The sequence below is a fragment of the Rutilus rutilus genome (genome assembly GCF_951802725.1).
Source record: "Rutilus rutilus genome assembly, chromosome: 19".
NCBI lineage: Eukaryota > Metazoa > Chordata > Actinopteri > Cypriniformes > Leuciscidae > Rutilus > Rutilus rutilus.
In genome coordinates this window covers 35,740,877-35,768,376 of record NC_140232.1, presented here as the reverse complement: position 1 = coordinate 35,768,376, position 27,500 = coordinate 35,740,877, and the positions used below count along the sequence as shown (strand labels likewise).

Sequence of the window (27,500 nt, the reverse complement as noted above, 5' to 3'; positions counted from 1 at the left end):
GTCGCACTGTCTCCCAGACTGCGATAGATCACGGCGTCGATCGCCAGAAAGTCTGTGACTGTGGCGGAATATAACTTCCCATCTACAGCAGAAAGAGTTTATAATCAACCCAACATCTGACAAACCATCAGAAACATCCTCTCCATTACAGATACGCCGAGAAACGCCACAAACACGCGAGAGAGGCGGGATTTTACAGCTGATCTTTTTGTAACATAAACTAGCACAAATACATCTAACTTATTTATTTTTATAAGGTGGACTTCAAAAATATCCATTTCAAGATTGATAGGCTTTGAGGAAGGTTTGATAAAAATGTATACTTATTGTCATTTTGTTGTTTACATTTTATCCACTAATTCATAAATTTTTTAATTTTTAATTTATTTATTTATAATTCCTTTCTTTCCTTGCCATACACATGACAAATAGATAGGCAGATAAACAATATTTATTTATGTATTTCTTTAAAGTAGATTTACACAAAAATGAAAGACGGGCTTTTGAGGAAATAACGGCACACTGATATTAATCACACCATAGGGGCTTGATAAAAAATAATATTTATTGTAATTTGATTGTTTTTATCATTATTCATTATTTAATTCTGTAATATTTAATTTACAAAATTTCACTACATTCCCTCTTGTATTTTGTAGGCTATTTTTCCTGAATTCGGCCTCTTAAAGAACAAATAACTGAAGAAAATACGGTGTTTACAAAGATTGCAAAGAAATTGCTAGTAAATTTCACAAATAATTACACAGAAACAAAATGTGCAATTTTGAAGTAGAAAGACTGAAATAGTATTTTCTTGTAAAACAGACTCCAATAATTCATGACTTCTTTAGAAACGTATTTCCCAGAGTATAACTGTGGCTCTAGCGCTGGAAGTTTCTCTGGCCTCGTCTGGAAGGGTTTACGAGCCGCTAATGGAGGAATGAGTCATGTGGGTTTTCCATCTCCAGGGTTATTTTCGATCCCGTATTTTGAGCAGGACTCGCAGAGACGTCTTCTGCCCTCACCACAATAGTTTCATGTGTTTCCAGACGAGCGCCTGCCAAGCAAACGCTCTTCCCAGAAACAGGGAGCAACTGTTGCTCCGGCGCGTCAGGGAGTTCCTCGTATTCCTGGCATACTTCAGAAAGCGCCCATTAAATCACACATTCATTATGGAAGCGCCTGTGTGACCCGAGTGTGACCCGAGGGTCAAGTCAAGTCGCCTTCATTTATACAGTGCTTTTAACAATATAGATTGTTTCAAAGCAGCTTTACAGTGATAATAGGAGATTACATTAACAGAGATTGTTTAGGCTTTACAGCAGATCTAGAATAAAGTTATTGTCCAGCTAAAGTTAGTTTTGATTGATTCACTTCCGTTGTAAAGATCATTAGTTATTAACTTAGGGGCCGCTAACACACACCGTTCTCACAGAAAACCCTTAATGCGCTCCGGCTGTTCATCCACACGATAACAGTGTTTGATGCTCGAGAACGCACTTTGAAACAGGTTCCAAGGTGTGTGACCCGAGTGTGAGCCGAGTGTAACCCGAGTGTGAGCCCGCGTGTGAGCCGAGTGTGATCCCGCGTGTGAGCTGAGTGTGAGCCCGAGTGTGAGCTGAGTGTGAGCCCGAGTGTGACCTGAGTGTGAGCCTGAGTGTGAGCCCGAGTGTGAGCTGAGTGTGAGCCCGAGTGTGACCCGAGTGTGAGCTGAGTGTGAGCCCGAGTGTGACCCGAGTGTGAGCCCGAGTGTGACCCGAGTGTGAGCTGAGTGTGAGCCCGAGTGTGAGCTGAGTGTGAGCCCGAGTGTGACCCGAGTGTGAGCTGAGTGTGAGCTGAGTGTGAGTTGAGTGTGAGCTGAGTATGAGCCCGAGTGTGAGCCTGAGTGTGAGCCCGAGTGTGAGCCTGAGTGTGAGCCCGAGTGTGACCTGAGTGTGAGCCCGAGTATGAGCCCGTGTGAGCTGAGTGTGAGCCCGCGTGTGACCTGAGTGTGAGCCTGAGTGTGACCTGAGTGTGACCTGAGTGTGACCCAGAGTGTGAGCCCGAGTGTGACCCGAGTGTGAGCCGAGTGTGAGCCCGAGTGTGACCCGAATGTGAGCCCGAGTGTGAGCCCGAGTGTGACCGGAGTGTGAGCCCGAGTGTGAGCCCGAGTGTGAGCCCGAGTGTGAGCTGAGTGTGAGTCCGAGTGTGAGCCCAGTGTGACCCGAATGTGAGCCCGAGTGTGAGCCCGAGTGTGACCCGAGTGTGACCGGAGTGTGACCGGAGTGTGAGCCCGAGTGTGAGCCCGAGTGTGAGCTGAGTGTGAACCCGAGAGTGAGCCCGAGTGTGAGCTGAGTGTGAACCCGAGTGTGAGCCCGAGTGTGAGCTGTGTGTGACCTGAGTGTGAGCTCGAGTGTGAACCCGAGTGTGAGCCCGAGTGTGAGCCCGAGTGTGAGCCCGAGTGTGAGCTGTGTGTGAGCCCGAGTGTGACCCGAGTGTGAGCTGTGTGTGAGCCCGAGTGTGAGCTGTGTGTGAGCCCGAGAGTGAGCCCGAGTGTGACCCGAGTGTGAGCTGTGTGTGAGCCCGAGTGTGAGCCAGAGTGTGAGCCCGAGTGTGAGCTGTGTGTGAGCCCGAGAGTGAGCCCGAGTGTGACCCGAGTGTGAGCCCGAGAGTGAGCCCGAGTGTGACCCCGAGAGTGAGCCCGAGTGTGACCCCGAGTGTGAGCCCGAGTGTGACCCGAGTGTGAGCTGTGTGTGAGCCCGAGAGTGAGCCCGAGTGTGACCCGAGTGTGAGCCCGAGAGTGAGCCCGAGTGTGACCCCGAGAGTGAGCCCGAGTGTGACCCCGAGTGTGAGCCCGAGTGTGAGCCCGAGTGTGACCCGAGTGTGAGCCGATCACTGGTCTTGATGATGAAGGTCTTACCGGCGAACAGGGCGACGTTGGCGTGTTTGGCGTCGTACGGGCATCGGGCCATTCCACTGATCTCATCGCCCAGAGCGTCCAGGCTGTCCATCTGCAGGAATGAAGGGAAAGGTCAAAGGTCAGAGGTCAAACAGCAGGAGTGTCGACACCTGCAGGAATTACAGACAAGTCTGAGACTTTCACACGCACGGCTGGGTTATTTTTAAAAGCTCTTCCTCTCTCGGTTTCAACAAAAGAACGAGGCCTGCCAAGACCAGCGCCGGATTCACCAAAATATTCATACTGACTTTAAATAGTATTTTTGGGAATACAGCATTTCCTTAAGTAAGGCAATAGCAGTTAAAACAAATGCTATTTCTATCTTGTCGAAACGAGCCGTCATCGGAGGCTCACATTCTCCCGCATTAGGAACACAATCAACATTCCTCCAGAAATACACGCAAACACACACGGATCAGGATGTGCTGCAGGCCTCATTCACTGAGGGTCACGAGCCGCATGTGTGTGTGTGTGTGTGTCGTCAGGCCTGCGGATCCGCCCGGTAACAGCTGATGTAACGGACACCGGCTCGGGATGAGCGCGGGCCACAGATGGGCTCTCGGGAGGAGGCCGCGGATCCAAGCATCCGTTCAGGAGAACATTTGTCCGCCGATGATTAATGTGGGACGACTCTGGCCCTGGAACAGACGCTCTCCTCAGTTGGACAGCAGAAGCGCTCGAGGTGGACACGACCGAGACGAAGAGAAGCTCGAGGGCCTCCAGGGGCCGAGGGTCTGCGGGGGGGAATCTGCTCCAGGATCTCGTGTGTGCCAGATATTACAGCGACTGCTGGATCATGATCACAGACACACGACACGCTTCTCTCTGACTAAATCTGCAGAAGACATGATGTGATCACGGGGAAAAACACTGAAAGAGCTCAAAACACGCGGCTCGACGCGAACACGTTCATCAGACGATATAGTCGCTCTCACAGGAGAGACCATGAGAGTCAAACATCCTGACAGGTCGAGACTTTCTAAACTTTGAACCGTGTGTTGACTATGACTGTGCAAAAGTTAAAGTCCCCCTGTGGTGAAAGTCCAGCTTTAAATGTTGTTCATGTGTCTATGTGATGTTTTTAATACGCTTTAAGACAAAGCATGTGTAAATTCATAAGTCGACACCATTGCTGAGTATTTTCTCCTTAAAACTGCAGTGAACCAAAGACAGTCTCAAACACACGCTTTGAAATCGCTGGTGTTTCTGACGTCACAAACTACCTTGTAACCAATCAGATCAACGTGTGATGAAGTGAAACTTGTGCATAATTCATATATATATTTAAGAATATAAACAAAATGAAATATAAACATTTTATGACTCTTTAACATGACCTTGATGACATGATCTTTACAGCAAAAACAGTTAAGATGGATGATTTTGAAGACTTTCCTCTGTTATTTAAAACTTCTTCTGGCCCGAGTCAGTGTTTCACTCTCTGGGAAAATGAACTGAGGAATGTTTTTCTTGTTTGATTCTAAATATTAATCTGGATTCTACAGAAACCCTCCAGCATTGGGAGCGGTTCGTGTTAAATATCGTGCATCAACAGTGCAGCATGTGAACGCAGGCCGAGGTCAGAGGTCAGGGAAACACCCGAGTCTCACCTTGAAGGTCCGACAGGACGGGTTGAAGGCGTTCGTCCCGCACACGAACAGAGAGTCGTCGTTCTGCTGCAGGAGAACCTTGATGAAATTGTGGCATTCGTCCTGAAACGAGAGGAGAAACACGTACAGTTCATCCATCTGACATCATCATCTTCATCATCAATGACTTCATCTCACTTCGCAAACAAACATGTTAAAAAAAAAGTTATGAAAACGCTATTTCTGAATGTTTTCTGGAAAACGGCCAGATTAAAATGCTTTATAAATGTTTTTCTTGGTTATGCAAATGTTAATGAAAAAATGTTTTCTCTTTTTTATCATTTTGCAAGTATTATGAGAATGTTACTTTAAAAAAAATTCGGAAAAAAGTAGTAGTAACGTTTAAAAAACGTAACATGTTTCAAGAACGATGTATGAATAATGTTTTTGTGCTGATGTTTTGAGAACATTATTAAAGACCAGATAACTCTGAACGAACGTTCTATTAATGTTCCTGGAAGAACGTTTGATTATAACGTTGAGAGAACATTCCTGTTCTCTGGGACTGACTCGTTACATAATCTAGAAACAATTTCCCAGGCAGCAACATAGTGTCGGCCCAGATCCGGCCCGGATCTGGTGCGCGTTGGATCCACATGTGCTGGATCCACATGTGCCGGATGTGGGCCGGATCTGGTGCACGTTGGATCCACATGTGCCGGATGTGGGCCGGATCTGGTGCACGTTGGATCCACATGTGCCGGATGTGGGCCGGATCTGGTGCGCATTGGATCCACATGTGCCGGATGTGGGCCGGATCTGGTGCGCATTGGATCCACATGTGCCGGATGTGGGCCGGATCTGGTGCGCGTTGGATCCACATGTGCCGGATGTGGGCCGGATCTGGTGCACGTTGGATCCACATGTGCCGGATGTGGGCCGGATCTGGTGCGCATTGGATCCACATGTGCCGGATGTGGGCCGGATCTGGTGCGCGTTGGATCCACATGTGCCGGATGTGGGCCGGATCTGGTGCGCGTTGGATCCACATGTGCCGGATGTGGGCCGGATCTGGTGCGCGTTGGATCCACATGTGCCGGATGTGGGCCGGATCTGGTGCACGTTGGATCCACATGTGCCGGATGTGGGCCGGATCTGGTGCACGTTGGATCCACATGTGCCAGATGTGGGCCGGATCTGGTGCACGTTGGATCCACATGTGCCAGATGTGGGCCGGATCTGGTGCGCGTTGGATCCACATGTGCCGGATGTGGGCCGGATCTGGTGCGCGTTGGATCCACATGTGCCGGATGTGGGCCGGATCTGGTGCACGTTGGATCCACATGTGCCAGATGTGGGCCGGATCTGGTGCACGTTGGATCCACATGTGCCAGATGTGGGCCGGATCTGGTGCGCGTTGGATCCACATGTGCCGGATGTGGGCCGGATCTGGTGCGCGTTGGATCCACATGTGCCGGATGTGGGCCGGATCTGGTGCGCGTTGGATCCACATGTGCCGGATGTGGGCCGGATCTGGTGCGCGTTGGATCCACATGTGCCGGATGTGGGCCGGATCTGGTGCACGCTGGATCCACATGTGCCGGATGTGGGCCGGATCTGGGCCGACACTATGTTGCTGTCTGGGAAATTGTTTCTAAATGATATTCCGGTGTGGCTGTACCTTGTGTTTTCCCTTCATTCTGCAAGTGTCCACGTCGGCCTGTCTGGACTTCCACGTCAGCTTCTGTCGACAGGAGATCAATATCAGATCAATAGATGCGCTCACACATTTCACTAGATTACAGGGTCAGGGGTCAAGGGTCAAACGGGCCCGACGCAGCCGTAACACACCAGCGCCTGATTAAACTCTCATCGATCCGCCGTCACACACTCCTCGTCCCGCGTGTCTCTCGGTCACATGACGGCGGCTCCTGATTGGATAAAGCTCTTAGTGGCGTCGGCTCGGGCTCGTTTGCTGCCAGGTAATTAAGAGGAACGCAGAACTCAATCCTGAGAAACTCGAGCAGGACTCACCTTGCTGAAGAAGATCTCCTCGGTGTTGGCCGTCTCGATGTCCACGGTGTAAATGTGATCTCTGTGAAGACACATCAACAGCGTCATTCATTTCAGCTACAATATCAGACACACACACCTCAGATCTTTTCATGCATTCCTTGAATAATCGTTACAATATCAAGAGCAGTAATCGACAATAATGTGTTTGGTATAATATTGCAGCCCTACATTGAGATGAGTTTCTGTTTTTTAATTGATATACTTTATGTAGGCTATCTGTATTATAGCATTAAACAGTGTGAAAATAAATGCAGATTCTCTTCCTCCTTTGCAGGGTAAAGATGGTTGTTACTGATCAAATGTTATTGGCAACAGACTACAGTATTCTGATTAATTGAAGCAACTGGTATTTGACATAAAAGACAACACAGATAGGCTACATTTCATAAGGTATATAAATACATAAAAATTGCCCTCAAAAAGGTTTAAAAAAATGCTCCATGAAATCAATTCCAGGGGCAAATATTGAGCCTAGAGTTTGAATGGTGGCAACAAATAGGATACAGAATTGCATTTTGAACTTAAGACAGTAGAAATCAAATTAGTCATAAACATTGAATTATGGCTTGACGAAGACAAAAGTGTGCAAAAGTTAAAGTCCCCCTGCAGTCAATAATAGTAATTGTAATAATCAGAATGACATATTTAAATGTTTCTTCATGCTTTAGAATAGCTTGAATGTAACTCGACACACTTGCTTCATTTAGTATACGTAGATCCATGAATATGCTAATTAGTCTCCGCCTCCACTCACTCACACCAGCTCGGATTATCTGATTCACTCGGTCCGCTGAACTAAACGCAACACAAGTGGAAATATTGGTTTAATTCCGCCAGAATCTGATTCAGAAGAAGAAGCGGAAGAGTGAATCATACAGCCTCGTCTACCAGTCGATGTATCCGAACGGTAATCCGTTTTAAATATCGCTCTCTACAACATCGGACAGTAATTAATATGATTAGCCTTTGGCTTGACTACGTTATCAATCAGCTAATGATGTGTTGCTAATCAGCATCCATACAAACGCTTCGAACCACTCAGAACGTCACTGGAGAAAGGCATATAGTTCATCATAACATTGTAATATACATCATATACATAATTCACCCGCTATATTGCTAAATGTTCCAGATTTTTCCTGTCCCTTCTTAAGGGAAAAGCCCCGCCCACACCGACGGGATTGGTTGCGTGTTTGCGACGGTAGGAAACATTTTATTAGACGGTCTTGATTTATGGATGAGGGTGGAAGAACACTTCATTAGCTGATTATTTTCTCTCCGAATTGTAATTAAATAAATGCAACGTCCGGTAATTCCAGTTTCTTTGATTTTGATACGTTGAAGCTCATATCTGTCAGATCATCTCACACGTTCATGTTCAGAATCTGATCTTATGTTCAGACTTGAGTTGAATTGAATGAGACTCAGCAGCCGCTGGCTTCCAGTCGCTCAATCTAATAGAAAAGCCATTTGTGAAATGAATCCAGTTACGCGGGTCAGCAGAGGCGCAGCGAATGCCAGATGAATGAAATTCTTCCAATGTTATGAAAAGCCCAGAGATTAATGTGCACACAGCAGCAGATCTGCAGCGTCTGATGGACACGAGTCTGGATTAATGAAGTTCCAGATCTCACACACTCCTCCTGAATTACACACAGCTCAACCGCAGCGATTGTGTTTCTGACGCCGGCTGATGAATTTTAATCACACAGGTACGGTGTCGCTCGCGCTCGTTAGTGAAATTCCATTCTAGCGAGTAATTACTGCAGATGTGAGACCGAGAGAAGTGATGATGTCAGAGCGTGACCGGCGTCGGACTCAACAATCATGTTCAAACTCAACTTCATGTTCACGCCATTCAAACTAAAGAGATTTCTGAACCGAATGGATTTTTAATGCAATTTTCAAAGTAAAAAAATAGAAAAGAGCTCATTTTTGTGGGTATAAAACCAACCGAAGAGTATTTGTGTGTTGGTGGTTGAAAAATAAAAACGTCCAAATGTAATTTGCCAACACAACAAGAGTTGTTAGCATTTAATGAGATTCGCGTCACACATTGATTTAAACGTCAGCCTTTAGTGACAGTGAGTTGCGGAACGCAGGTGTTTCTCTGAAGGACGACACACACACACACACACACACACACACACACACACACACACACACACACACACACACACACACACACACACACACACACACAGAGATAAAGAGCAGTGCTAAGGGTTTAAACACCTGATTCTATAAGCTACAGAATATCTGAAAGACGTTTGTAATGCATGTTCTCGCTCTGGTTCATAATTCAAAATGATATAATTGGGTCTAAACACATTGCAGTAATTATTACAGTGAAGTTTTATTGTAAATAATAATGGTTATTATTATTATGTGTGTTATTTATACCTTGTAGTCAATAATTTTATCCCTTAAAACTCATCTTTGAAAAAAATTCTTCATGCCTTAAAATATCTTGAATGTAACTCGACACCCTTGCCTCATTTAGTATGCGCGGTTCTATGAATATGCAGATGAGCCCCGCCTCCACTCACTCACTCAGCTCAGAGATCCACTGGTTGACGATCACACGTTGATCTGATTGGTTACAAGGTAGTTTGTGACGTCAGAAACACCAGCGATTTCAAAGCGTGTGTTTGAGACTGTCTTTGGTTCACTGCAGTTTTAAGGAGGAAATACTCAGCAATGCTGTCGACTTATGAACGTACACATGCTTTGTCTTAAAGCTTATTAAAAACACCACAATATTAAACAATATTAAAAGCTGGATTTTCCCCACAGGGGGACTTTAACCACATGAAAATGCAGTGTGTTTATAGCAGTTGAGTTCAGCTGTAATTTTGCTTGGTTCATCATATAAAAATGATATAATAGCAGATATAATAGATCTGAACCTGGACCGCATGCACTTCAACACGTGTCAGAGCTTTGATCACGTGACTCTCAGCGAGTTAAACAGCACTAATGGATGTGTATCCTGCATCATTAACTTTAAGGACTCGAGTGTCTCGTTCACACAGATTTATGGCCTCCGTTCACACAGTGACAGCGAGACGAGAGACGGTCAGATCTGAGAGATGTATGAGCTCCTCACACACACATGATCACATGGACCGCGACGGACACGTGTGTGTCCACATTTACACACACGAGTTCAGACTCGGAGTCAAACTGCAGCTCGTCAATATCTCTATACGAGACTGTTCGGTCGGAAGCACAAGTCCCTCTGGTGCTCTTCTGTCAATCTTGACCGAAAAAGTTTACATTAGTTTAGTTTTTCTTCATCAGAAGATGCTGTGTGAACACACACACAAAAAATCATGGTCATGATTCGAACCGGTTTAATTGTCCAGAAAAAAATAGTCACACTTGAGCTCCTCGCGGTCTAAAATGAGCGCAAGGTATGCGACTGAGACGAGTTTCCTCTAGTGGAAGCGTTTGGTACTGCAGCCGAACAACATCTCACTGAACGCTCATTTACTGAGATATCAACCTCACATTTGGAACACAACTTGTTTAGATTTATGGCATTGATTTTCTCAAAGTTTTAGAGTAAAACATATTTTTGAAAATATTTATTTCATATAAAAATAGTATTTTTGCACATTTTTCACTACAATACACGTAAAATTCTGTTACTTTTTAAAACTTTTTAAAACTTTTTTCACTTCAAGTGTCTTTGATTAGAGATCAAACTTCAGTCTGTCGCTCTAAAGCGTTCAAGATTCACCACAGTTTAAGTTGGAAAATTAATTTTCAGGTCTATGCTCAAAAAGTGATTAAATGGATTATAAATACAGCGTAAATATAATTATCCCCTAAAAATACAAAATATTAAATAAAAAACATTATCGAACTAAATTATAGTACATTATTTTTATATAAAAAAAAATAATTCGGTCATTTTTGACCGACACGCGAAGAAACTTCAGCAATAATCTGTCAAGTGTCGTCTTTGAAGAGCAGCAGAGGGTGAAACGGCTGAGGAACTTCAGGTTCTGCATCATGGGAATGATAAGGTGATTTAATCGTGTTCTAATGTTTCATTGTGAAACATGCAGACGTGAATCATCCTCACATTACTGCTCAAACATCATCTTATAGCAGCACATTCTCATTCTACAGAGCATCTATCTCAAGTTCTGGTCTGTTTATCCAAAGCAAAGCAAATAAGTGACCTATCAGATTTAACTGAGCATATCTGCAGAAACTGCACGTCAGGCCTGTTCTCAGAGCAGGTCTTGATGGGTGTTTGTGTCTCAACAGAGGCTCTTTGTGTGCAGGAATGCGGGTGAACGTCCATCTGGTGGCCTTTTGTCAAACTCTCTCTCGCTCTGTTCGCAGAGAATGGAGCTCATTAGTATGCGTCTCACACCTGTCAATCCACACAAGCACGCCCTCCCCCTGTGCTGTAGCTCCGCCCCTTCATCACGCGAGTCCCGAGCCGAAACGCACGCGGCTTCTCCAGAACTTTCTGCTGTTTCTCAGCTGTTCTGGGGTCAGTAGCGGCTCCAGGGTCTCGGTTCCCATGACGGGACCCTCAGGGGCTCATGTGGGGGTTTGGGTTTCTGTGGTGCCGGGGCCGACGACTGAGGAATGTGGACAATGTCCCGCATGCACATACTGAGACACTAACACCAGCTTAATGCTCAGCTGTGTGCGTGTGTGTGTGTGTGTGTGTGTGTGTGTGTGTGTCACACAGAGCACTGGGTCTGAATCTGCTCGAGCTGAACACAGTGTGTGTGTGTGTGTGTGTGTGTGTGTGTGTGACAGAGCACTGGGTCTGAATCTGCTCGAGCTGAACACAGTGTGTGTGTGTGTGTGTGTGTGTGTGTGTGTGTGTGTCTGTGTGTGTGTGTGTGTGTGTGTGTGTGTGACAGAGCACTGGGTCTGAATCTGCTCGAGCTGAACACAGTGTGTGTGTGTGTGTGTGTGTGTGTGTGTGTGTGTGTGTGTGTGTGTGTGCCACACAGAGCACTGGGTCTGAATCTGCTCGAGCTGAACACAGTGTGTGTGTGTGTGTGTGTGTGTGTGTCACACAGAGCACTGGGTCTGAATCTGCTCGAGCTGAACACAGTGTGTGTGTGTGTGTGTGTGTGTGTGTGTGTGTGTGTGCCACACAGAGCACTGGGTCTGAATCTGCTCGAGCTGAACACAGTATCTGAGATTGAAATCATGAATCATGAAACTAAATACATAATATACAGCAGATCAATGTGGATTACGCATCTTTACACAAGATAACAATGAGATCAGCGTTTTCTGTTTTTATATTCACTGCAACTTTATTTCTGCAGCTTTATTTCTTTAAACTTTATTTCAATGATTGTATTTTGTCGTGACCTGAACTGAGAAAAACCCCAAAGATGTGTTTCTCAGAGGCACTACAGGCCCAAACTAATAAAAGCCCAAAACAAGAAGTGATTAAAAAGGAAACATTATATTATCATTATATACACAATATAACATTATCATACATAATATTACATTATATTACCAAACCAAAGGAAAACGAGAGATTATAGAGAGAAGAGGTGCGATACGACCATCTGACGGTCAGACACAACAACAGCTTTCAAACCCTCCTGTACACCAGCACAGCTTCAGCAATCTGCGTTCTCATTGGTGGAGGATGAGTGGGCGGAGTCTAAACCAACCAATCCATGAGAGAGACAGCGTTCTCATTGGTGGAGGGCGAGTGGGCGGAGTCTACAGCAATCAATCAATGAGAGAGACAGCGTTCTCATCGGTGGAGGGCGAGTGGGCGGAGTCTACAGCAACCAATCAATGAGAGAGACAGCGTTCTCATCGGTGGAGGGCGAGTGGGTTAGTCTACAGCAACCAATCAATGAGAGAGACAGCGTTCTCATCGGTGGAGGACGAGTGGGCGGAGTCTACAGCAACCAATCAATGAGAGAGACAGCGTTCTCATCGGTGGAGGACGAGTGGGCGGAGTCTACAGCAACCAATCAATGAGAGAGACAGCGTTCTCATCGGTGGAGGACAAGTGGGCGGAGTCTACAGCAACCAATCAATAAGAGAGTGATCAGGTGTCTCACTGCAAGACACATCTTTAATCTCTGGCCAAATCAAACAAGCATGTTCATCATGAGAAATCAGATTTGAGATCATTTACAAAAAACAGCTAAAGGATTATTAAATCAATAAAGATATATTATGATTATTTGTTGTAATGCTGATCAGAAACAGACTGTGGACGCATGAACTGCATGTTCTCAAACTAACACTATTAACAGTAAGAACTGTAACCTAGAAGGTCCTGTTGTGATAACACGAATGTGAAACTTTATAAACAAACGCTGATTAGCCTGAAGAGGTCGTAGCGTCTGAACATGTGTTTGTTTATGTCCGTCTGCTGCTCGCTGGAATGGGCTGCCGGTTACCATGCCAACCATCTGGTCAATCTCCGTCTAGCAGAGTCCGCTAATAACCGGCCAGATCCTGGAATAGCGGCTCACCTGGCAGCGACATAGAGCGTTCGGTTCATGATGACGATCAGCTGGATGTCCAGTCGGTGGCGCTGCGTGTTGTTCCGGCCCGGTTTGTGACCCACGAACGCTGGATATTGTTTGGTATCTGACAGAGAGAAAGATGAATGCCAGTGTTTAATTTCGCAGCGAGACGTTTGATGCCAAATAATCAGTTCATTAAAGAGCCCATGAAATCCACACGTCATCGAGCGCTCAAACTCAAACATTACATTCATTATCATCATCACATGTCCACGGTTCCCTGATGTTGATTACTGGTCACATGACATGCATCTAAACAAACATTGCATCTCTTTTAGAAATGCTTTGTTTTGATTTTTTTAAATGATTGATTTTCATTTTGCAGAGAATTTAACAGCAATGTGTTGCACAGCAGTGGCGTAAATCACGTGGATATAACAAGCGCACACACACTCAAACAATAAAGGTTATTAAAGGGCTTTTTCTTTACACTGATGCCACAGACGAATCATTCCGTTCTTAAAAGAACATTTATATAATCTAAATAATCTTTTTCCACTATAAAGAAGCTTTTATGCGCTGAAAGATTCCATGGATGTTAAAGCTTCTTCATGGAACCATCGACGCCGATAAAGAAGATTTATTTTTAAGAGAGCCGGAAACAAAACGGTGCGATTTCATTGGGCTTTTAAGTTCAAAGCTGAAATGTTTTATGTTGGGGGACAAAATGTGTTTATAAATCACAGTAGATGATGTTTGCTGGAGATGTACAAACACAGAATGTGTTCTGCAGGGTTAGTGGAGAGAATACAACGCTTGTGCACTATAAAATACATGATGTCTACACAAATAACACATAAAACATGAAATCAACATGTGCGTGTGTGAGTGTGTGTGTGTGTGTGTGTGTGTGTGTGAGTGTGTACGTGCGTGTGAGCGTGTGTGTGTGTGTGTGAGCGTGTGTGTGTGTGTGTGTGTACGTGCGTGTGAGCGTGTGTGTGTGTGTGCGAGTGTGTGTGTGTGTGTGTGTGTGAATGTGTACGTGCGTGTGAGCGTGTGTGTGTGTGTGTGTGTGTGTGTGTGAGTGTGTGAGTGTGTGTGTGTGAGTGTGTACATACGTGTGTGTGAGCTTGTGTGTGTGTGTGTGTGTGTGTGTGTGTGTGTGCGTGCATGTGAGCGTGTGTGTGTGTGTGCGCGCGTGTTTGTGTGATCTTCACCCTGACAGGCAAAACAAAAGATCTCACAGTCACAGCCTCCGTTCAAACACATTTACAGTTTCTCTGGGCAGCAGAAACACATTCGACAGAATTGAGTGTGAGAAAAGGATGAGAACGAGGAGAGGAGGCGAGAGGAGAGAGGAGAGGAGGAGGTGAGAGGAGGAGAGGAGAGGAGGTGAGGAGGAGGTGAGAGGAGGAGAGGAGAGGAGAGGAGGTGAGGTGAGAGGAGGAGAGGAGGTGAGAGGAGAAGAGAGGAGAGGAGGAGGAGAGAGGAGAGGAGGTGAGGTGAGAGGAGGAGAGGAGAGGAGATGAGGTGAGGTGAGAGGAGGAGAGGAGGTGAGAGGAGAAGAGAGGAGAGGAGGAGGAGAGAGGAGAGGAGGTGAGGTGAGAGGAGGAGAGGAGGAGAGGTGAGAGGAGAGGAGAAGAGAAGAGAGAGGAGAGGAGGTGAGAGGAGAGGAGAAGAGAAGAGAGAGGAGGTGAGGTGAGAGGAGGAGAGGAGGTGAGAGGAGAAGAGAGGAGAAGAGAGGAGAGGAGGAGGAGAGAGGAGAGGAGGTGAGGTGAGAGGAGGAGAGGAGGTGAGGTGAGAGGAGGAGAGGAGGTGAGAGGAGAGGAGAAGAGAAGAGAGAGGAGGTGAGAGGAGAGGAGAAGAGAAGAGAGAGGAGGTGAGGTGAGAGGAGGAGAGGAGGTGAGAGGAGGAGAGGAGGCGAGAGGAGAGGAGGATGTGAGAGGAGGAGAGGAGAGGAGAGGAGGTGAGGTGAGAGGAGGAGAGGAGGTGAGAGGAGAAGAGAGGAGAGGAGGAGGAGAGAGGAGAGGAGGTGAGGTGAGGTGAGAGGAGGAGAGGAGGTGAGGTGAGAGGAGGAGAGGAGGTGAGAGGAGAGGAGAAGAGAAGAGAAGAGAGAGGAGAGGAGGTGAGAGGAGAAGAGAAGAGAGAGGAGGTGAGGTGAGAGGAGGAGAGGAGGTGAGAGGAGAAGAGAGGAGAGGAGGAGGAGAGAGGAGAGGAGGTGAGGTGAGAGGAGGAGAGGAGGTGAGAGGAGAGGAGAAGAGAAGAGAGAGGAGAGGAGGTGAGAGGAGAGGAGAGGAGAGGAGGAGAGAGGAGAGGAGGTGAGAGGAGGAGAGGAGGCGAGAAGAGAAGAGAGAGGAGAGGAGGAGGTGAGAGGAGGAGAGGAGAGGAGAGGAGAGGAGGTGAGGTGAGAGGAGGAGAGGAGGTGAGGTGAGAGGAGGAGAGGAGGTGAGAGGAGAAGAGAGGAGAGGAGGAGGAGAGAGGAGAGGAGAGGAGGTGAGGTGAGAGGAGGAGAGGAGGTGAGGTGAGAGGAGGAGAGGAGGTGAGAGGAGAGGAGAAGAGAAGAGAGAGGAGGTGAGAGGAGAGGAGAAGAGAAGAGAGAGGAGGTGAGGTGAGAGGAGGAGAGGAGGTGAGAGGAGAAGAGAGGAGAGGAGGAGGAGAGAGGAGAGGAGGTGAGGTGAGAGGAGGAGAGGAGGTGAGAGGAGGAGAGGAGAGGAGGTGAGAGGAGGAGAGGAGGCGAGAAGAGAAGAGAGAGGAGAGGAGGAGGTGAGAGGAGGAGAGGAGAGGAGGTGAGGTGAGAGGAGGAGAGGAGGTGAGGTGAGAGGAGGAGAGGAGGTGGAGAGGAGAAGAGAGGAGAGGAGGAGGAGAGAGGAGAGGAGAGGAGGTGAGGTGAGAGGAGGAGAGGAGGTGAGGTGAGAGGAGGAGAGGAGGTGAGAGGAGAGGAGAAGAGAAGAGAGAGGAGGTGAGAGGAGAGGAGAAGAGAAGAGAGAGGAGGTGAGGTGAGAGGAGGAGAGGAGGTGAGAGGAGAAGAGAGGAGAGGAGGAGGAGAGAGGAGAGGAGGTGAGGTGAGAGGAGGAGAGGAGGTGAGAGGAGGAGAGGAGAGGAGGTGAGAGGAGGAGAGGAGAGGAGGAGAGAGAAGGGAGAGGAGGAGAGAAGGAGAGAGAAGAGGAGAGGAGGAGAGAGGAGGAGAGAGGAGAGGAGGTGAGAGGAGAGAAGAGAGGACAGGAGGAGAGGAGGTGAGGAGAGAGGAGAGGAGGTGAGAGGAGGAGAGGAGGTGAGACACAGTTACTCACAGTTGGCGTGTGACACACTGATGGGCTCTGTGTCTTCTGGGAAAGCGGCTCTTGCCGTCTGAAGAACGGAGAAATACAGCAACAGGGCCTGAGACCGCATGTTTGACCTCTGAACTTCAGCCTGCGGAGGACACACACACACACACACACTTTTATCAAACACAGCTCACTTTAAATGGCTGAGCGGAATATGCGTCAGATCCACAGACTGTATAAAACACCCGTAGTGTTTCTGAAGAGTGTTTCTTAAGCCCAAAGTGGGCGGAGCCGGCTGTCGCCATCTTGGCCGCGCGTCACTCCCGGATAAACGAAAATGTGCAGCGAGGCGGATTAGCTGAGGTGACGTGATGCTAACGTTAGCAGACAAACGGCTAGTAGTGACATCAGCGGCAATCCACATGTCACTCAAGTGGCCACGCCCTTAATTATGCAGAACTTTAAGGCTTAATATCATTTAAATGGATGAGTTATAAAAATATTCACCCCCTCACAGTCGTCATGAAGGGCAAAATTAGCAATATAGACCAAAGCCACTTTTTGCACCAGACTGTAAACATGCTTTTTTCTGCTGTAAAGTTGGGCATTTTAACATGGGGGTCTATGGGATTGAGTCTCTTCTGCAGCCGGTCTCTAGTGGCCAGTGGATGAACTGCAGTTTAAGTCACTTCAGTGTTGGACTCGAGAGAGAGACAGAAGGGTTGACGCTTGGTCAGATCGATCGCAGCGCTGAGCATCATGGGTAAGTTACTGCTGACACGGATCTCAGCCAATCAGAGAATCAGGGAAGAGGCAATCTTCATTACTGCAGCTCTGATTTACACACTGACCTCTGACCTCTCATGGGCGCCTGCGTTTCCCTGTGCAACAAATTACTCCACAAATCACAGATTCTGCAGCTCTTCTGTTCACATGGAGAAAAAGTGAGTGATGAAACGCATCCGCTCACACACACACACACACACACACACACACACACACACCAACACAAACACACACACACCCACCAACACAAACACAAACACACACACACAAACACCAACACAAACACAAACACAAACACACACACACAAACACCAACACAAACACAAACACACACACACAAACACAAACACAAACACACACACACAAACACACACGTTACATTCATGCGTTTGACAGACGCTTTTATCCAGAGCGACTGACGTTGAACTCATTCACTGGAAGCGAACACAAGATCTCTGTTATAAAGAATAAAGTGCTTTTATTTTTTTATAAGTGCTAATATTTCTGCATTAGTCCAGCGTGACACACTGTATCCCACAATGCAACCTGCTCCAGTTCCAGTGTGAAGAATGAATCAGTGATTTTCACATCTCTCTCGACTCATGATTTAATCACACTGACAAAAGCTCAGACTTTTGAACACAAATGTCACCATGAATTCTTATTTTTATGGAATATTACAGTGTTTATCATTAATGATTTATCGGTGCACATCAATATAGTGTTAATAATGTTGACTCAGAATAAGTTCCTCTTGCAGCATCTCTTCTCTTCTCTTCTCTGATGATGTGGGCGGGGCAACCTGTCACTCACAGGAGCTCAGCCAATAGCAAACCACAACCATCCAATCAATTCCCCACAGACACAATCAAGCCCCGCCCACATGTGTTCTTGTTCCAGAAGCGCTTCACTCGATATACGACACAATAGAGGAGAGAAGACCAGCGCAACTTCAGTTTCATGCATTTAAAACTAACACAACTCTCTTTTTATGGCAAGACACAGATTAAAATGTAGCAAATGTGTTTTCATAATCCATGAGCCATAGACAGAAACACCACAACATCAGATTAAACTCAATGAACACATCACACACACACACACACACACACACACACACACACTGTCCAGATGGATGATTGACAGCTCTTCCTCCAGAGGAGTGTCAGGCCTGTAATGAATTAAAGCTGTAATTGAAACGCCAGTAAATGATGTTTGAGCCGTTTCTTCAGAGAAACACACTCACGTTAATAAACCAGAGGCTGTGAACACGACACTGACCAGCGCAAAGGAATTAAACGAGACCAGTCATTTCCGTGAGACAGATTTTACTAGAAAAGGGCCGAACGCAGAAACAATCCCTCTTTTCTTCATCACGAGCTGCTGAATAACACACTCCTGCTCTTCTGTCACACACACACACACACACACACACACACACTGGTGAAGGAGAACGACGAGCGTTTAAATAACACAACCTTCTCCATTCCTGACAATCAGAAGAAGAAGAAGATGAGCAGAATCATCTACACAAACACACACTCTAAAACTGCAGGGTTGTTTTTACATTGGGTTAATAGGTTATGGTTAGGGTTAGGGTTAGGGTTAGGGTTAGGGTTAGGGTTAGGGTTATGGGTTAGGGTTAGGGTTAGGGTTAGGCTTATGGTTAGGGTTAGGGTTAGGGTTAGCCCAACTGCTGAGTCTGTCCATATTAGACCCAAATTTGGGCTGAAACAACCCAGCATTTTTTAGAGAGCAGAGAGAATCACGAGAGTTAAACGCGTCTGAAGGGTTTTTAGATCCAACAGAGACTATTCACACACACTTCAAGTCAAGTCTCCTTCATTTATACAGCGCTTTAACAATACAGAGCGTTTCACAGCAGCTTTACAGTGATAACAGGAGATTACAGTAACAGAGATTGTTTAGGCTTTACAGCAGATCTAGAATAAAGTTATTGTCCAGATAAAGTTAGTTTTGATTGATTCACTTCCGTTGTAAAGATCATTAGTTATCAACTTAGGGGCCGCTAACACACACCGTTCTCACAGAAAACAGAAACTTTTAATGTGTTCTGGACGTTCATACACACACAGCAGTGTTTGAGCTCGAGAACACACACTCTGAAACAGCTTCTGATGCTTCAAACTGAAGTGTGTTTGAAACGACACACACACACACACAGACGCCGAGCTCAGTCGTTGTGAAGAACTGAGATGAAGAACACACACACAGACGCCGAGCTCAGTCGCTGTCCTCGACTCTGTTCCAGCTCTTCTTAATTGGATCCGATGCTTTAAAGACTCGTTCTCAGTCACTCCTTCATCTGTAATCTTCTCTAATCAGAGGCTCAGCGGCCGAGAACAACACGAGCACACACACACACACACACACACACACACACACACACACACACACACACACACACACACACACACACACACACACACACACACACACACACACACACACACACACACACACACACACTCAACAACCTGAAACACATCACCAATCAAACAGACATGATGATCTTCAGATGGAAGCACAGCCCTATCAGACACTCATAAATAAAATGTTACTGTAAAATTATATCAAATAAAATGTACAAAAACTTAACCCAGCTAACAAAAATATGCTCAGTTATGAAAATGTTATTTCTGAATGTTCAATATATATTTTTAAATGTTTTAAAAGCATTTTCTCTTGGTTATGTGAATGCTAGAGAAAACATTTCATTCTTCAAACATTATTGGAACGTTACTAATGAATGTTCTCTGAAACAACATTTAAAAAACGTTAGACGAACATCCAGCTAAAAGGGTCCATGACATTTTGAGAACATTATTAAAGGCCAGATAACTGTGAAGGAACGTTCTATTAACCTTACTGGAAGAACGTTTATCTTCATAACTTTGAGAACCTCGACAGAAAATTCTCATTTACTTTTAGTTTAACTCTAAGCACGAAAATAACTAAAATTGAAACAAAAATTAATAAATACCATTTAAGATATTCAAAATTAACAACAACAAAAACACTAAAACTAACTGAAATTAAAATGAAAACTCAAAATATATAAAAACTCAAAATATATAAAAACTCAAAACTATTAAAGGGGTCATGACACAATTATCAAATTGCCTTGATCTCTGAGACAAACGAGGTCTTTGAACCATTAAAGTCTCCCGGAGGTCGATCACTTTCCCTTAAAACTCATCTTTGATCACCAAAACACATGCCTTTCTTCATGCCTTAAAATATCTTTGTTTTTTTTGCAAGTTATGTTTTTGGTCTTTTTGTGCCTTTATTTGTTAGGACAGTAGAGATTTTGACAGGAAAGTGTGGGGTGGAGAGAGAGGGGAAGGGGATCGGCAAAGGACCTCGAGCTGGGAATCGCTATATGTCGGCGCGTTAACCATGGGGCTATTGGCGCCGACAGCCTTAAAATATCTTGACTGTAACTCGACACCCTCGCCTCATTTAGTATGTGTGGTTCTATGAATATACAAATGAGCCCCGCCTCCACTCACTCACTCACTCAGAGATCCACTGGTTGACGATCACACGTTGATCTGATTGGTTACAAGGTAGTTTGTGACGTCAGAAACACCAGCGATTTTGATATGGCGAGTGTGTGTAGATATGCCGTGACGTTAGCCAATCACAACAGTGTGTGTGTGTTTACTGACAGCCTTAAAGGAGCCGCGCATTAAAAACTGATCATTTCAGACACAGGCTCAGAATGAGGGTTGAAAATAATTGTTTTTCTGCATATATATTTGTTTTTGTGCAAAAAACTTTATCATTGTAAGTGAACCTCAAGAAACATATTAAAATGATAAAAAAGATCCATGTCCTAACCCCTTTAAAATAACTATGATAGTAAAATAACACACGCTCACACAGGAGCTTCGTCTCATCTTCTCTTTCTCCCGAGGGATTTCCACAGCGACGGCTGTTCAATATCTCATTTCTTTCCTGCGTCAGAAGAGGTTTGTGATGAGACGCTCCTGATATCAGCTGTGTCATGTCATTTTTCTAATGGAGATTTCTCATTAATTTGCCGTCTGGATCATAGATCACAGGTCTGCGTTTCCCTCAAAGGTTACGCTCAGAGTCTCAGTCCGAACACACCAATGCGGGAGAGAAGCATCTAAACTCAATTGTTGTGTTACGTGAGCCGAATGCAGAGTTTACGGAGCAGATCCGCTCCTTCATTAAAGCCTGTAATTTAATTGTACACTTAGAATAATTGGTGCTAATTTGAGGCGCTCATGAGGAGAATACAGAGAGTGACGTATAGAGACAGAGAGAAGAACAACAACAATAGCAGGAATCATTATTCAGGACGGAGGAACATGTCCCTGAGTTCATACACACACATCATTCAAAGTGTTTAGAGAAGAATCAATAAACATGCATATATGATGTTTAAAATCACTTAAGAATTAATCAACTCTGAGGAAGAGCTCGGGAGACTTGGATGAGATCTCAGTTATTCTCAGAGATCCCTCTTTCATGATGAGACGTGATTGAGTTCATATTGACTTTCCAGTGCAAACTTCGATGATGATGATTTAAATTATAGTTAATCTAACCTAATTAAAATTATACAGATACAAAATCAAGGAGCAATGTTGTATTACTATAAGAGCTGCAGATATGACCCAAACTTCCGGTTCCGTCGTCCTGAAGTGGATCACGAGCTCTAGATATTCTCATGTTTTACTCGACGGCATTAAACACACCAGTAACTCCCTCTTGTGATTTGACTCCCTCAATATTGATTTGAATATAACAAGCATGTCGGACATTAAACGTCATCAGGCCGAACAGATAAACTCATACTCGCTTATAATCACGCTCTCGCAAACTATTCTAACTCTTAAGTGTTTTTAAATAAAGACTAGAGACGTTGAAGTCATGCAACCGTAGTTCGTTTACAGCCAGCGTTTAGATCTACAGCTTCAGGCTCCAAAATTCATAAAAGACTATCAAGATGCATAAAAAGATGATAAAGAATAATTTATGTAAGAATCATAAATGTTTGTTGGTCTCAGAGCTTATTTTCTGCAGTAATCCAAAGAAAGCCAGTGGGAAAATCCTGTTGGGTTTTAGTCTTGGGAACCAGTGATGATAAACCTGCGAAAATACTGATGTTTTATTAAAGATCAAGCTGTTCTTGAAACCTCAATATTAACAGTTTATTAAACAAGCAGCTTTATCACACTTACAGCAGAACATACAGTACCAGAGCAGATATTAGTGTACATGAGCGGCCTTTGAATATTGAGTTGGACAACGGCAGCAAAAAGACTTGATTCTGGAGGAGATGCGCGAGAGATTTAGTTTTCGATTCTGCTTATCGATTCCGACTCCTATCGATTTATCATGTACAAAAAAAAAAGGTACAAAAAACTAACAGATATTCACATGTAGTCTTATTGCAAAACATGTAATTGTATCAGAATATCATGAACAGAAATCATCAGGATAAAGAACACTTACACAAGGAGCGTTTGCCTGTGGTTTAAAGCAGCATTCAGTAGTTTCGGGATTTCTTCGCTGTATTCTCGCTTTTTGCTCGCAGGTTTCTCTCTAGAGCTCCCCTACAGCTTCGTAATAGATATTTGACAACACTGTTGTAAAAACTCGTTGGCTATTCTCAGACACCAGAGGCTAGCAGATCAACGACATCAAAGCAGATGGGATATTCTTTAAAACGTCTTCTTCATTCGGGTTCGAACAGCGTGAGGGAGCGCAATAATGACGGCATTTTAGCAGATTTCTTTTGGCCGTAAAGCAATTGTTTACATCGCAAGACCTGATATCACGCGAGACTTCCTGACGCGGCGGCCGGCGACCCGCCGGCTCAAAGTTGCAAGTGTGTATTTTCCGCTCACGGGCACCAGGGGGGTGCGAAACGACCACCATTCAACCCGAAATAAGTAATATAATCATTCCAATGACTCCGAAGCTGTTCAGTTAAGGTAAAAAAAGTTACTTAGTTCACCTTTAAAAACACCATAGAACAACAACTAGCCCAACTAATATAAACTTCAAGCATTATTAAAGACAAGTAAACACTCAGTAATTAAAAAAAGAACAAATAAAAATTAGCAATCGCAACAAATAGACACAACCGAACAAAGAAACGATTAAAATAAACAGTGTTTTAAGATTTCCAGGTGTTCAGGTGCAGAAACTGTAATCAGATGTAAGATAACACTGCACTTTATAAATATAGATCCCTATCTCACTCCCAGCGCTATAGACTTCGTACAGCGACGCATGTCTCATTCCTGTTTCTCACCCGCGCACAGCGGACTTTTCCCTCCACAGACGCACGTCGGTAAATTAGGGAATGAACTTGCGCTCCCGGGGGCGGTTCAGGGAAAAGAGGAGGCGTGTTCCGGCACAAACGTTCCCTGGTGCTATTTTGCAGTTTCAGAAAACAATTCCGCCACTGACCAGGAGAAACCTCGTCTAAAGTCAGTGGCGCGTTGTGCATGTTATTCAGAGGCTATTTTAAGGGCTCATGCTTGGCCATAATGTAGCGTGAGCACAACGCACACACACTTTGATTCTCTCATCTACACACAGACGCAGCAGTGGGCATTTTTGCAAACCATACATTATTACAAGGAACGATATTAACACACAACGGAAATCATTGTTGTGTCCATGAAGATGTGAAAAAATAGCCATAAATCTAGCTTACACATTTACCCAAATTATCATACGCCTGTTTAACCGAAGCTAATCTGGGTGTGTTTCTCCATCCCCAATGTCACTTCTCTGTGTTTTACGGCCCTGACGAGAACGTCGGTCTCCTCGGCTGTGAACCGCTCCTGGCAAATCCGCCGTTATAATAGCAATCCGCCATGGAACAAGCACGCCTGCTCTTAAAGGGAATGTGAGATGATGCTCTGATTGGTTTATTTCACATTACGCCCAAACCACACCTATGAGTAATGAAGCTACTTCAGACCAACACATTTTAGATTTGCGTCGGTGCAAGAGTCATTTATCCCGCCGGTATAATAGCAACAGCGCCCGAGATCCGCCCACAGAGTTACTTGCGTTTCGCGTTTGATACTTGCGTTTCAGATCATTAAAATAGGGCCCAAAATATGCATTACAAATATAGTTACAAAAGATACTCAGTCAAGAACTAGTGAATTGGCTCGTTGTTTGATGAGTGTTATTAGAGACGGCAGCAGGAATATTAGTGTTATTATAGAGCAGGAATATTAGGCTGCTGTCACTTTAAGCAGAGTCCCACGCGTGCTTGAATTGTTTAAAGTCATAATAAAATGCTCACAAAGGAAGGAATAAGAAGAATCGAAATTTTTATTTTATAACAAGTATCCGATTCCTGGCCTCAAGTTTTCGATTCCCGACCCTTCACCCCCCGAAAGCGAAGCGCCTGACCGACCCTGTTCCTCTACGAGTGATTTCTCTGAGTTCAGAGCTGATGCACGCAGAGCTCCAGAGGTTCTGAGGATGTGCTGGAAACGCTCAGACACAAAGAGCCTCACAGCTGTCAGCACCATCTCCGCGCTGAACGCCCGCTGTGAGGATTATGCTCCTTTCCAGATAAAACGCTCCAACGCTGCAAAATAAACAGCAGCGCTAAAGCAGCTTATGCACGCCAGAAACTGCATTCTGATATCACAAAGTGGAAGTTTTGACTTTAAAACAGCCCTTGAGGATTCCTGACGGAGAAAATGAGCATCAGCTCACCGTGAAGAATCATGCCAAGGCCTGGAGTGTGTGTGTGTGTGTGTGTGTGTGTGTGTGTGAAGAGCAGAACAAAGAGCCGTTATCACATCAGCGGCAGGGGAACGTTCATTATAAACCTTCGACTGACGGGAATCCAGTGTCCTCTGAACACACACACGACACACACACACACGTCACACTGACACGGAGTGTTAAAGGCTCGCTTCATTCTGTCCTCATTTACTCGTCACTCAAACCTCGATAACTCATCTACTCAAGAATCGCTTTCACCGTTTATAATCGAGCTCTAACTCACACATCCGGGAAAACGTCTTTACATAAACACTGATGTGAAGACCAAACCGAAAACTATTCAGACACCAGATATAATTATTGATATTGTTTCACTAGTGTGATCAGGACACTATAGTTCATATGTAAGTGAGGAGAGCAAAATAAAGTAAACTATGACATATTATACCCAAATATTCTTCATACCAGTAACAATGATTGGGACACTTTGAGCTGATCATGTTTTGCTGAAGTGTTTCTTCTTTAATTGCTAATGCTCTTTTTACACACAGACTGAACACAATGAAGCATTGCTTGGTGATTGGTTGAGCTAAACTGGTATTATCTAATTGTGTAGTTAAATTTAACAGCTGACAGATATTCAACATAATTCATGTGTGAGACAGTCTAACAGAAGGACGGACAAAACCAGTCAAATATCAACTGAGTTCTGCTCATATTTTATCACCATCTTCTAAACTATAGCGAATAAACTGATAATGTGAGAAATGTTGAAGATGTCTGAATAAATGTTGGTTTGACTGTAAATAAAACCAAACTCAACAGAACATCATCCAGTAAGGAGTCAAACATGTATTTAATCTGAGGAATAAATGTTGTTTTCCCAGTGGAGCTCCAGCTATTAAACTCCTCAAATGAGCCGCGGACACAATCTGCCTTCCATTATCATCTCATTCAGACGCTTTTGTCCACGTCGTTTATCATCGTTGACCGAACGGGTCATTCTGTCTCAGCGCTGAGATAATCGGAGCGTCTCTGACGCCGTTCACGCAGACGTAATATCCATCAGGATGAATCCCAACATCCCTCACTGAGCCTCACTGAGGGCTGCTATAGATAACTACAGCTAGAATCATAAAAAAAACCAGACAAAAAAACCCAACATTTTTTACTTGAAATAAAATGAACATTAACTGAAATGAAATAAATATAAAAAATAAATAAATGTCTAATAAAAATGACCAAAACTTTAAGAAAGAAAGAAAAAGAAAATGGAAAATACACAATGTTGGCACACCTCCGCTCCTTAAATGGGAAAATAAATGAGTGTTCTCACCAAAAGTGACATTTCGAGCTCTTCATCAATACAAGAATATCTGAATAATACTAAAATATCACGGCTGTGCATGTTAAAGCTTCTCACTGTAATTTCTGAGGAATGAGATCGCTGAATAATGTAAAGCGGCGTAATGGGATTGAGGAGCTGCTTAAGTTCAAATATCCACTCAACTAATGAATCCGGCGCAGATCATCCGCTCTCAGGGAACACCGGGATCCTTTATTTCCTTCAGGAACAATGAAAGGAGCATGAAAACATCCCTGTATCCCTCATGAAGCACAAACACACTCTCCAGAAACAACACGATTCACAGCAGCTCCTTCTGAACGTCTCCCTGTGAATAACTGAACCTGACCTCGTTAGCATTAGCACATCCGTGTTTATCCGCGTCGCTCTGCTAGTTCCTGCCAACCTAATAAACACGGGAACACTGAGACTCCATGCGTGTTTACTGCACTAGATTTGAGATGTTGGTTTGGTGTTTCTGAAAGTGTGTCGTCGGAACGATTGTGTTTAATTCCCTCCAGAAGCGTCTCTGTGTGTTCCCGAACGCCAGAGAACGCGACGGCGTTTACTGTGTTTCATCTGACGCTCTGAGACACACTCGTTTATGATGGAGGGAAAAAACTTACAGTTTTATTACTGATATTCTGCACCAATTTCCCTGGAAGTGACGATTTACTGTAAAAAACGATTTTAACGGTAAAAATGCTACGGTGAAAAACGGTTAATTGATTAACAGAAAGTTTCCGTACAATACGCGGTAAATAACTGTGATAGATCTAATTGTACATGTTACAGTAAAATACTGTTAAATCTACCGTTTTTGGACGTGAAAAATAACAAATTATTGTATAATTTACAGTAAAAAAGTAAATTGCCATTCCCACCATTCCCTGCATGACACTTCACTTTAGATTTTTTGTTGAAATAACTGTTTCTTCTTAGTTTTTCTCATCAGTTATGTTCATCAGGGTTTTATGTTACATTTAATGGTGTTAAATGAATTCTTCTTGCATTTTTTAAATGTCATGTGTGTTACCATGATGGTGTTTAGTGTGTGTGTGTGAATGACACTGTGCAGCTTCTACATATTACTAATAACTATCTTGTGGAAAAGCTGCTTGTGATGAGCTTTGATTGATCATGTGACTCTCATCTCCGCTGTGATTGGTGGTTGTCAGTGTATTACAATGGTACAAAACAGATATTAGTACTTCAATACGTCGGTAAATTAACATTATATCAGATAATGAA

General features: G+C 44.5%; 1 protein-coding gene across 4 annotated transcripts in view; it reads right to left on the bottom strand.

Annotated features, from left to right (window-relative positions):
* Nucleotides 1-27,500, bottom strand: part of sema6a (sema domain, transmembrane domain (TM), and cytoplasmic domain, (semaphorin) 6A) — an 80,282-nt gene that overhangs the window by 32,120 nt on the left and 20,662 nt on the right. For all 4 annotated transcript variants that reach the window (XM_084389135.1, XM_084389137.1, XM_084389138.1 and 1 more), the window contains exons 2-8: nt 16,382-16,502; nt 13,098-13,215; nt 6,562-6,622; nt 6,209-6,271; nt 4,549-4,650; nt 2,900-2,990; nt 1-82 (exon numbers count right to left, since the gene is read on the bottom strand). The exon at nt 1-82 is cut by the window's left edge and continues 38 nt beyond it. In XM_084389135.1, the coding sequence (XP_084245261.1) occupies nt 1-82; nt 2,900-2,990; nt 4,549-4,650; nt 6,209-6,271; nt 6,562-6,622; nt 13,098-13,215; nt 16,382-16,502 (638 nt within the window). The remainder of the gene's footprint in view (nt 83-2,899; nt 2,991-4,548; nt 4,651-6,208; nt 6,272-6,561; nt 6,623-13,097; nt 13,216-16,381; nt 16,503-27,500) is intronic.